General features: G+C 35.7%; 1 protein-coding gene across 4 annotated transcripts in view; it reads right to left on the reverse strand.

Moving 5' to 3' along the window:
* Positions 1-1,985: 1,985 nt before the first annotated feature.
* The window catches only part of LOC145663232 (uncharacterized), a 34,078-nt gene continuing 23,366 nt past the window's right edge, over positions 1,986-12,697 (reverse strand). For all 4 annotated transcript variants that reach the window (XM_081729603.1, XM_081729605.1, XM_081729604.1 and 1 more), the window contains one exon: positions 1,986-5,917. In XM_081729603.1, the coding sequence (XP_081585729.1) occupies positions 3,961-5,917 (1,957 nt within the window). In that variant the 3' untranslated portion in view covers positions 1,986-3,960. The remainder of the gene's footprint in view (positions 5,918-12,697) is intronic.

A 12,697-nucleotide genomic window follows, 5' to 3' on the forward strand; every position in this document is an offset into this window, starting at 1 on the left:
TTTATCATCGATCTGCTTTTTTGTTGCCTCTTATATTTCTGACATCTTATTTTCTAAAGATTGATTGATCTCAACTATTTTATTTTCTAAAAACTCACGCACTTTATTGGTTTGTTCATTCACTTCAAGTATTTTTCCTTCCAAAGGTTCATTAATTTTTGTATTTTATTTTCTAATGATTCGCGTAAATTTTGCATTTCTGTGTTAGAAGCAACAATTTTAGTTTCTAATGACTCGTGCCAAATTTGCATTTCAGCTTTATTTGCATTAATTACATCCAACACTAACTTAATGTTACTTTCATCCATTTTGCACAACTATATAAAAATTCTAGACACGAGTCAGAAACTTACCTTTTATCTTTATATTTCTACGCATGAATCACTACTTTTGCTTTAACGGTGCAGGAGTTTTGTCCCTGTTCGGGCGTCATTCATATAACCGGTAGGGTTTGTGTCTTGTCCGGTAAGCCTTTCTGGTGACCCAACTGGGTACGATCCTTTCGTTCGGGCACTAAAGAATTTCATTTATAGTGGATCTAGCGGTAGGAACGGAGTGAGTAATTCATTTTCTGTATAGTAGTGGTTAGAAATCGTGGGAGGAATTGCACCAGATCACAAGTCAAGATGGGTTCGAACCAAGCTGACATACGCGCGTACTCACCCTCGGTGACACGCCTACTTCGCATACGCACAATTTCTACAATACCAAGTAGTTAATGCTTACCGTTCCTATAGTGATTCGTGTGAGAAACTTGGATGAAACAACTGAAAACAAATACATACATGAAATTGATTTTACTTAAGCACAAAATATTATACATGTCACATATATACTTTCTTCTGTATTTTATCAATATAAATTTTATTAATACCTTTCGATGCTTTTGTGTTTTAACTCTTTCCTTTCATCATTTTAGCATATCAAGTTTAAGCCCATATATTTATTTATAGGAGAATAAAAAAATAAAAAAGAATTTCGAAAGATTAACTCAAAATTATATGATATGACGACGAAGCCGGCTCATTGCGTAACAAGAAACATGATTATTTTGCACATATTGCTCACTGAACACTAATTCACACAACACTTCGATTTTGGAGATTTCAAGGGGGGTCAGTGGATTTTTAGAGGGCAATGCTTTTAGATTTTCTTCTCATTTTTGAGTGGATTTCAGGCTTCTGCTGAACAACTCCAATTTCCGTCGTCCGACAGGGTAGTCGACCGTGAACTTACTGTGCCACAGATTAATAATTCAAGAAGCAAATTTATTCCTTGTCTTACCTACATCATTTTATCATGAATTTACTAATAAATTTAGCTTTTGTTATTGAATAGTAACATTTGCAAGGAACTGCGGCAACGTGCTTATCCTTGATCTCAGATAAGTCAAGTTATTTCAATGTATTTTCGCTGAAATTCACTTCAACTTACGTAGGTAACGAAACAATGTGAGTTCCACAATACGTTGATACACATTTTAGCACAATAACATAAACGATGACCAACTTATCGACGGATTTCCTTGGTAAGTTGTTCACCTCTTCTCTTTTGTGGCTTCCATTCTCATAGTACACTCCCGCCCTTATCCTACCAAGCGTCTATATGCTTCCGCTTGTGATGACGGAGAAAAGTTCAAGAATATCTATACGAAGTATTCTTTACAGGGAACATATATATCGAAAGGTGTTACATGTATTCACCATTAAAGTAATATAGTTAGAATATTAAAAATAGTAAAAGTATTCATCGATTACACTGGGTTAACTGGAACTATTTTTTTATAAAGTCACAACCGCATCTCATTCGTTTGTGCGATGGATAAGTACAAGACACCACTCACAGTACTGTCAACTCATGGAAAAGATAAAACCATAACATAAAGTTTGCGTCAACGCATAGTGCATGGAGCCTTATTCCAATTCAGACAGAAATAACTGGAAAAATTAAAATAGAATGGGAGTGGGGGAGGACACATGCTCACACACTGTGCAGCAATACCTGTGGCGGCAAAGCAAAAGCGCCGCTCGCAGAGTAGATGCGGAACAAAATTGCCCTAACATCTGCATCCAAATACGGACTTCACCAACTTTTCTTCTAAACCTACATTCCGCTACCAAGGGCAGGTACGTCATTTGAGGGACTTAACGCCGTCTGATCCGTTTAGTATTTCATACTGTTGTAGACCTCTATTGCAGTATATATATATCGTGCACTTAAGATTGCTCTCAAAACTTAACAACTTGTGAGTGCGTCAAATCCCTTTCCACATGCTATGTCGAGTAACATGCCTTGCAAAGCGGAATACAAACTAAATCAATTTGGACACTCTCAGCATTTACCTGGTTATTCACCTCTGTGCTTTAACATGCGATTTGCCAAATATGAACTGCCAGTAAATATCCTTCTACACTCTCCGCACGTTTGAGATTTCTGTCCTGTCTGGATTAACATGTGATTTGCCATATGTGAACTTTGAGCAAATGCCATGCTATGCTCTTCCCATGTTTTTTTTTTTTTTTTTTATTTATTTATGTGTATTAAAATGTTTTGCAGGTTTTAAGCGTAAACTATAGCCTTTTCCACATCTTTTGCACATGTGAGATTTTGCTTCTGTTTGGATTAACATGTCCGTAGCCAAAATTAAACGTCAATTAAATGCCTTTCCACACTCTTGCCATGTGTAGTACTTTTCTCCTGTGTGGATTAACATGTGTGTAGCCAAATTTGGACGTTGATTCAGTGCCCGACCACACTCTTGGCATGTGTAATGTTTAATTTTGTGTGGATTAACATGTGAGTAGCCAAACTCTAACCTTAATTAACAGGTTGACTGCCATGAGCATCATATGTGGTGCTCACCTTATTTTTATGTAGGACCATGAGCACCATATATGATGCTCATGCTCGATATCCCAAATTACTAACTTATTTAGGTTCTTGAGCATCATATATGATGCTCATTGTCACAAATTACTATGAAACTATGAGCATGACATATAGTGCTCGGATCCCATTAGTAAATTTTCGGGAGAAGCAAAATATCGCGACAAAAATGTGACATGACTATCTATAATTGAGCAAACGTAAGAAGAAATTTATGGCCTCCAGTGACCAGTACCTTCAAATCACCTTGGCAGTCAACCTGTTATATGTCTTACCACACTCTTGGCATGTTTGTAGCTTTGGTTTTTTATGGGTAAAATGTGTGTTGTGACGTACGAACATAGACTAAATACTTTACCAGATTTGGCATGTGTAACGTTTTCTTCATTGTGGAGTAAATGAGTGTAGCCAAATTTGACGTAGATTACATGCTTTCTCACACTTTTGGCATGTGTAATACTTTTCTCCTGTATGGACTAACCTGTAACCAAACTTGCACGTTGATTAAATGCCGATCCACAATCTTGACACGTGTAATATTTTTCACCTGTGTGGATTAACGTGTCTAGCTAAACTTGAACGTCGATTAAATGCCTAACCACACTCTTGTCATGAATAACACTTTTCTCTTGTGTGGATTAACATATGTGTAGCCAAATTTGAACGTTGATTAAATGACAACACACTCTTCGCATTTATCATGTCTTTCTCCTATGATAATTTACATGCGGTTACCTAAACTTCAACGTTGATCAAATTCCTTAGCACACTATTGGGATGCGTAAAGTTTATCTAATGTGGGGGTTATCATGTGCGTTATAGACAAAATCTTTTTCTACATTCTTGGCACGCATAACGATTTTCTCTTGTGTGGATTAGCATGTGTGTAGCCAAATTTGAACGTTGATTAAATTCCTAACCACTCTCTTCGCATATGTAATGTTTTTCTCCTGTGTGGATTAAGATGTGTGTACCCAAATTTGAACGTCAATTAAATGCATTCCACATTCTTCGCATGTGAAATAATTTTCTCCTGTGTGGATTAACATGCGTGTAACCAAACTTGGACGTTCATTAAATGCCTAACCACAATCTTGGCAAGCGTAGTGGTTTTTCTCCTGTGTGGATTAACATGTGTTTAGCCAAATATGAACGTTGATTAAATGCCTTACCACACTCTTCGCATTTATGATATTTTCCTCCTGTGTGAATTAACATGTGTTTAGCCAAATATGAACGTTGATTAAATGCCTTACCACACTCTTCGCATTTATGAACTTTTTCTCCTGTGTGAATTAACATGTGTTTAGCCAAATATGAACGTTGATTAAATGCCCTACCACAGTCTTCGCATTTATGAACTTTTTCTCCTGTGTGAATTAACATGTGTCTAGCCAAATTTGAACGTCGATTAAATGCCCTACTACACTCTTCGCATTTGTGATTTGTTTCTCCTGTGTGGATTAACATGTGTCTAGCTAAACTTGAACGGTGATTGAATGCCTTACCACACTCTTCGCATTTATATTTTTCTCCTGTGTGAATTAACATGTGTGTAGCCAAATTTGAACGTTGATTAAATGCTTTACCACACTCTTGGCATGAGTAATGTTTTTCTCCTGTGTGATTTAACATGTGTATAGCCAAATTTGAACGTTGATTAAATGCCTTACCACACTCTTCGCATTTATGAACTTTTTCTCCTGTGTGAATTAACATGTGTATAGCCAAATTTGAACGTCGATTAAATTCCTTACCACAGTCTTCACATTTATATTTTTCTCCTGTGTGAAATAACATGTGTGTAGCCAAATTTGAACGTTGATTAAACGCTTTACCACAATCTTGGCATAAGTAACGTTTTTCTCCTGTGTGAATTAACATGTGTGTAGCCAAATTTGAACATCGTTTAAATGCCTTACCACACTTTTCGCATTTATGATGCTTTTCTCGTGTGTGAATTAACATGTGTGTAGCCAAATTTGAACGTTGATTAAATGCTTTACCACAATCTTGGCATGAGTAACGTTTTTCTCCTTTGTGAATTAACATGTGTGTAGCCAAATTTGAACGTCGTCTAAATGCCTTACCACACTTTTCGCATTTATGATGTTTTTCTTCTGTGTGAATTAACATGTGTCTAGCCAAATTTGAACGTTGATTAAATGCCTTACCACACTCTTCGCATTTATGATCTTTTTCTCCTGTGTGAATTAATATGTGTTTAGCCAAATATGAACGTTGATTAAATGCCTTACCACACTCTTCGCATTTATGATCTTTTTCTCTTCTGTGAATTAATATGTGTTTAGCCAAATATGAACGTAGATTAAATGCCTTACCACACACTTCGCATTTATGATATTTTTTTCCTGTGTGAATTAACATGTGTGTAGCCAAATTTGAACGTTGATTAAATGCTGCACCACACTCTTGGCATGAGTAACGTTTTTCTCCTTTGTGAATTAACATGTGTGTAGCCAAATTTGAACGTCGTCTAAATGCCTTACCACATTTTTCGCATTTATGATGTTTTTCTTCTGTGTGAATTAACATGTGTCTAGCCAAATTTGAACGTTGATTAAATGCCTTACCACACTCTTCGCATTTATGATCTTTTTCTCCTGTGTGAATTAATATGTGTATAGCCAAATTTGAACGTCGATTAAATTCCTTACCACAGTCTTCACATTTATGATATTTTTCTCCTGTGTGAATTAACATGTGCTTAGCCGAACATGAACACACACTAATTTCCTTTCCACACACTCCGGAGGTGTGGGCTTTCTCACCTGTTTGTACTGACTTACCGCTCGAAAAAGTTGAACTTTGACTAAACCGTTTATCACTCTTTTGGTACGTATGACGCTTTTCACTTGCCTGTTTTAGCGTATGTCTTGACAAACGTGATCGATTAAATCCTTTGCCAAGCTGGTTCGAAGTATAAGATTCCTCATCTGAATAATAAATGGGTTCTTTTAATGTAATAAACGTATTCCCTTCTCCGTGAAAAGCAAATACGCTATCACGCCTGAAACAATTTCAACAAACAAGGAAATGTGAATGGAGATAATAATTAAGTACCAACAAAGATATGAAATCATTCGCTATATTTCATGATAAAATTAAGTTTATTTTTGTTCAATTAAATGAAATATGTTAAAAATATGAAACGGAGTAAGACTGAGAAGTATCCATATATCTCTATTCTCAAATAAGAGGATGTAATTTGTTCTACTATGTCAAATTGAACAATCATTTGTATAGTGGCGGACATAAGTCTTTGGCCAGGTAATGGCGACTGCTACCAAACATGTGCAGAGTATGAGAATTAAATCTGTCATATCTGTAGTTTCGTGTGGAAAAGAAACAATGCGAACCAAATGTTTAAAAATAACTCAAGCTTTTATTATAAACTCTGCCGAAGATTACTCACTTATATCATTATAAAAGAAACACGAAAGACTTTTTGAAACGAAGAAAAGTAACAGATACCTTCCCAAGCGGAGGCACAGAAAGATACCGTAATCGACTAAGGACGAATCATTTACAGCACATAGTGATCGTGGTTCTGTGGTCAAGGCGCTTGACCTGTAAGCTGGATGTTCCTGGATCGAATCCACGTCGTGCATTATTTTTTACTTCAGGAATTTTGATGGCGGCGATGACACACGTTTTATTATCTTCAGAAAATTGAATACTCGGATGTTACAATACTTGAACTATCAAATCTACAGGAATAATAATACTAATAATAAGAATTATCTCGTAGAAGATTAAAAATTAGAAACTTATTATCGCTCATTCATACCATTACAAACAGAAATGTGACATTAAGGAGAAAAAGCATTTCGGTTTGGTTTAATGTTGATCATGACAAGAGGAATTTCTCAACTCGATTCTAAAACAAACTAAACAATATCGGGATGAGACTTAACATTTTACATTGTAGACGGGAGAAGGCTATCTCAAAATATCGTCACGCTTTGGAGATGCGAATCGAGACGAGACAAAAAGAATCGTAAAAATTTATCGTTTTATCTCGATTCTCGAAATAATGTATGCCACTTTTTAAGTAACAATTGCTCTCTTGACTCAATCTTATACGTTATTTTGTTACTTTGTATTTCAGAGCTCATTGAATTATGGTCTGTGTATATATTTTTGTAGCAAACCTTTTATAATTACATGTGTAAACTCTAAAAGTTAGTATATTATATCACTTACTCTTCAAAGATATTCAGTTTTTTATATAGTTATTTTCCTTATAACGCACAGTGGAATGTTTTCTATATGAAACTTTACTGGAAAGATTTCGTTTAAATTTGAGTAGCTCATGAAGGTATGGAACCCCTTCCCCGAAATCCCTACATTTAAGTAAGGTTTGCAACTTTAAAACTTTTAGTACCATTATTATTATTATATTCATTATTATTATTATTATTATTATTATTATTATTATTATTATTATTACTGAAGTGTTGTCAATTTTATGGTTCACCCTGTTCCACCCAGCTCCCGGGTATTGGATATTGTGCTGAACAAACAACGCGTGTATAGGTTTTCCCCGGGTTCCGCTTCCTCCCACTTTCTTTATTCCAATATTTCTTTCATTCTCATCATCGACGTCTTCTGTAGCTTAGCCGGCATAACAATTACTTAAAAACAAATTTTCTTACCGCTCTTCTGAGTTCAGGATCCCTGCCTTCTACACGAAATTTGCCTGGAAACTTTCGTTTTAATATGTAGATAGTTGTAGGGACTATGCAGAGGGTATGTCCTGACACTTCTCTCCAATTCCGACTATTTTGTAACTTCTACCTAACGATACGGCGGTTTTTACAGATTTTAATACAATGTGTCGTCATACCGATTTTGACGTCTAAATTATTACTATTAGTACTGAATATTTCAGACCTAAATATTAAGTACTATTCCAGTGCAAATAAGCATACAGAAGATAAGGAAATGAAAATAATGTTTAGGACCCTCTATCAGGATGAATTGTTTTATAAGAGATACTGTGGAAAGAAATCAGGAGGAAAAGGTGTCAGCTACTGGATAATATGAAAATCGAACCTTCGGAAGCCTTAACAGAAACTAAGTAGGATTTGTGTATCACGATACCCTTTCGATGTAACACCTATTCTTTAGGTAAGAGACATTAGATTATGTATGCTTTATATTGATATTTTAACATAATATACAAACAAATATAAAAAAATAGTTCCCATTTATCAATTTATGTTGAACGAATGTATGGAACGTGTTGAAAATGGCGAACGAAAATATTATTATTATTTCTAATAAGAGTAGAAGAACACAGTAAGAGTTCCAGAATAACGTTTCATTCAAATTCATGACTCATACTAGCCCTGGTTGATTAGCCGTTTGTATCCATGGATTGTTTACGAAACACGTGAAGTTTTCAAACAGTAGGAATCGAGATTGTAGACTGTGACGTCATGTTGTTAGTTTTCCCTGTGAAAGAAGTCGTTTGAACTCTAACATTTAGGAACGAGAGAAATTGACTATTATTCATTTCATTATACATCAGAAATATCAACATTTAAATTATAAGTTTTTTCTGAATATCCTTGGAGAGAATCGAACCGCGGACCCCTAACTCACGAAGCGAATGCTCAAGCCATTATCCTAAGACCGCTCTTATTAAGTAACAGTCAAGAAACACTCGCCTATGTAGCAAATTGCAAACGTTTACGATTCCAATATTTTATTAACGATGAAACACTGATTTCGGTCATGATAAAATACTGTAGTCTAGAGAATTCAAATTTAAATTTTAAAAAAAGGACCGAAAGTAGCTCCGTAATGTATCTCTTTATATTCGGTTATTCTCGTTTTACAGGTATTTCCAGTTAACCTGAATGGCAGGGACACGAACAGGGATACATCGAAGAAATGTAATATTTCAAAGACTTTCCCACCGGGAATCGAAACCGCCTACTAAATTATCCGATGGTTGGAGTGCCTAGTTCGTTCCCAAGGCAAGTAAGCTTGAGACGGACAACATCGAGTTCGTGGGTTTTCTCCGGCCACTCGCACTATTTCATTTCACCTATTCGTTCATCATAATTCACTTGCATCAATCATAGCCTTCCTTAACCAAACCGGTATAACCGTGGGACATTAAACGTAACGATTCCATTTTCAAGTTGTTAACCCAAACCAATCCAAATCGAAAAACAGTTGTATTTTATATTGCTCATTAACGTTTTTAAAAAAAATATGTAGAAAAAATTAAAGCGAGACGTAATTCCATTCAAAAGTGAAACAGCAGGCTCATAATACATAAATCTAAATTAAAACCATTACACATCGTTTGGAACTTTTCTAAAATATGTACGGATATTCTGAAAAGTGCTAGAGTTGTTGTAAGTCAGTGAGTCGGTGGGTCAGTGGTCGTGGGTCAACAGCATGTGACCCACTGCGACCCATCACTCACCATGACCCACTGCGGCCCACCACGCACCAACCCACTCTGCTCACTATATTGTAGACAGCATCGTCTGAACAGCATGTTTCTTTTAACACTCGACTCTAACCATAGAAACTAAAAACACGTTTCTGATTCGTTGCAGTTTGTGATTTTCCAAACCAGGCCCGCAATCAGAGGGTGTAGAGGGGACGTGGGCCCCTAAACGTTTCGTGGCACCTGCAGATCTCAACACAGGGAACAATTTAGATATGTGTAAGATAATTTTTAATCACTTGTTCCCCTCTTAACATATTTATGGACCCTATAAATCTCTGTGGCTGGTTGCGGGCCTGGTCCAAACCTTCTGGTGTATGTATTGTGTATTATAGTTGTAACAGAAGAAAATTGTCACCTTGTTGGGATTGAAGAAAATCGAAGAAGCAGCTGAGGTAAAATTTATATCATGGCAGCCAAGGTGGAACAAAATGAACCCTGCGGGGCTTCTAATCCGTTCCTACTACTACTACTACTTCTACTTATACAGTAGAATCGTATAGCAAAACTGCACGCATAACGTAAGTAAATGACAATTTGAGTATTATTTTATTTATAAACATAGAAAAATTCTTGGCCCGGGTTTGAACCCACGCCAAAAGAAAGTATAATTACTAGCGCATTGCGCCAATACGCACAACTACGAAGACCGACAGTAACAGTTATTTTATTTCTGCTGTATTTATATATCCTACGTGGCGAGAAACTGATAACTGCAACTAACCACCTCCTATGACTAGGGTTGAGCGTGATTTTAAAATATGCTTCTGAACACGGGTGAATTTGTCTATGTTTTACTTTCAAGGCTTTCATTGCTCTTTTTCACTTGTTTTTGTTTACTTACCTGAGATGAGTATCTCTACATGAAAAAAGAGCTTGAGGTATTCTTGGATATTCATATTTGTAATTGTAATAGTAGAATTAGGACTTATACTACTATTCGAACTACTTCGAAACTATGAGTTTTTAGAGGAAAAATACATTTTTGAATCACTGCGATATATAAATTAATATATAAGAAAAGGAGTAACTAGTGTGCCTAATCCTTACGGCCAAATTGAAGTCAAATGAAATGAACTTCGGCATATAGTTAGGCCTTGATTCAAACTAGGATGCTATCATATTGCTTTCATTATAATAATATCCTAAAGTATAGTGGGAATCCGAATTTTTGCGAAAAATAATTGAGTATCTTACAAGCTGTTCAACTTACGGAGCTGAAATTCACTATATTAACTCTTTATTGAAAATTAACAGAACGTCTCCTACCATTTTCTATTACTTCTCCTTTATGAGGTATTCTCTACTACTTCTCTACTACTCTATTACTTCTCCTTATTACTTCGGCACTCTGTAAATATGGTAAATTGATACTGGGTTAGTTTGTAAAAATAATCGAAAACGATCGATATTAGTTGAGACACAAACAATACAGTGCATCATATATCCATATATGCTTACCATCAGGGGCGGATCCAGGGCGAACTTCTGCTGGGGCGGTGGGATGTAATACTGATACTTAGGGCTACATTTAAGAGCTCCAAACTCTGGGATTTATTTTCATATACAAAATAAGGAAATTTCTTGTTCTGAAGAGCTTTTTCTCTCCTGAGGGGCGTAGTCCCCCCTGGATTTACCCCTGGTTACCATGCGGTTTATACTACAATAATACTGAAGCTTGTTTTTTTTTTTTCATATGGAGCGCTTACAGCACAGGACAATCAACCCATAAAGCTGTGAGAAAAAACGACATAAAAGTTGGAATATAAGCTTCTGTGCGTTGGTCTACCGACCTTGATTTGGAACTTAAAAAATTTCACCAATTTTTCCACTGAAAAGTATCAATAATTCAACAAGGAAATAATTAGACCATGACAATTTAATTGAAATTCATCGTAATTTTATATCGTAAAGGTCAGATCCATCGTTATTGTAACAGAGTGGTGTTGAGCGATTGACAGTAGAAATTCAAACACCGCTTAGTTAGAATTTCACAACTTGGTTTCGCAAGTGTAAACCCTTTAGTCGGTAAGGAGGCCGTGCATCATGTGTGATAGTTGAGGATGATACGTTTTGATATGTTAGTGCTTCATGGTGATTGGTGGGTCAGAGTGGGTCAGAGAGGTTCACGGTGAGTGGCGGGTGCTGGGTCAGTGGGTCATGGGTGAAGGTTTCATTCACCAACGCCATCTCTAGCTTAACTGGTTTGGGTTCGGTTTAAACTTGAAACAGAAAGTGTAATTTTATTTCAGAAAACGAACAGTAATTTCGTTCAGTTTTGTTCGAAAACAGACACTATATTGCCAGTTTTAAGAATATCTGTATATATTTTGAAAAGTTCCAAACGATATATAATGGTTTCGTTTTAGGTTAAGATATTATGAGTCTGCTGTTTCACTTTTGAATGGAATTACGATTCCCCAATTTTTTTTCTGTAGATATATATTTTTTTCTGTATATTTGTGAAAACATTAATGAGCAAAGAAAGTATTGCTAGAGTGTTATTAGCATCGTAAAACACTCAAGTCATTATTGTTTTTTACATGAAAAGTAAAATGGGCGTGTGCGTGTGACGATAAATGCTACACTCTGAATTCCGAAAAATTGAAGAAATTTGTTATGCATCACATTATAAAAGACAGGAAGCTGAACTGTTTGAAATAAATTATTTAATATGTTGAACGCCTACATGTATGTGGCATTTTATTACGTTACGTTTATTCAAATGGGTATCATAAAGACGGGAAAAGGATTTAATTTGTACGTCAAAAATTATAATCTGACTGGTCTCTCTTGTTAGAAAAAGGGCAGGTGGCACACTAGCTTTGTTACTTTAAAAAATTGTCGCGTGCAGCAGTGTTTTCGGAAATACAACATTCAAGAGAGAGAAGACGAACAATCTGCATATTATACCTCAGTGACATCAACCTAATCTGGCATTAGCTAAAGAAATGGCTGAATCGATTGAAATTAAATTTTCTACTGCACTTAGCCATTTACTGTATCTCATTTAGAAAACTTTTTTTCCTTTCTTACGTTACTGTCACTAGAATGAACATCCTACGAGTAACAGAACAGATTTAAATTTTACGTATCTGATGAGTGGCTCATGTTTAGGAGGTGAAATTTGTCATTTAAAAAATCTTTACTCAATATTTTACATATATGGATATATGATGCACTGTATTGTTTGTGTCTCAACTAATATCGATCGTTTTCGATTATTTTTACAAAATCACCCAGTATCACAATTTTGCTAGCATACAAGAAATTTGAGGAAACCTACGTTTTCAAGTAGATAATGTGAAATTAAGCTGT

Source organism: Thermobia domestica, chromosome 10 (genome assembly GCF_964235325.1).
Source record: "Thermobia domestica chromosome 10, izTheDome1.hap1.1, whole genome shotgun sequence".
Lineage (NCBI taxonomy): Eukaryota > Metazoa > Arthropoda > Insecta > Zygentoma > Lepismatidae > Thermobia > Thermobia domestica.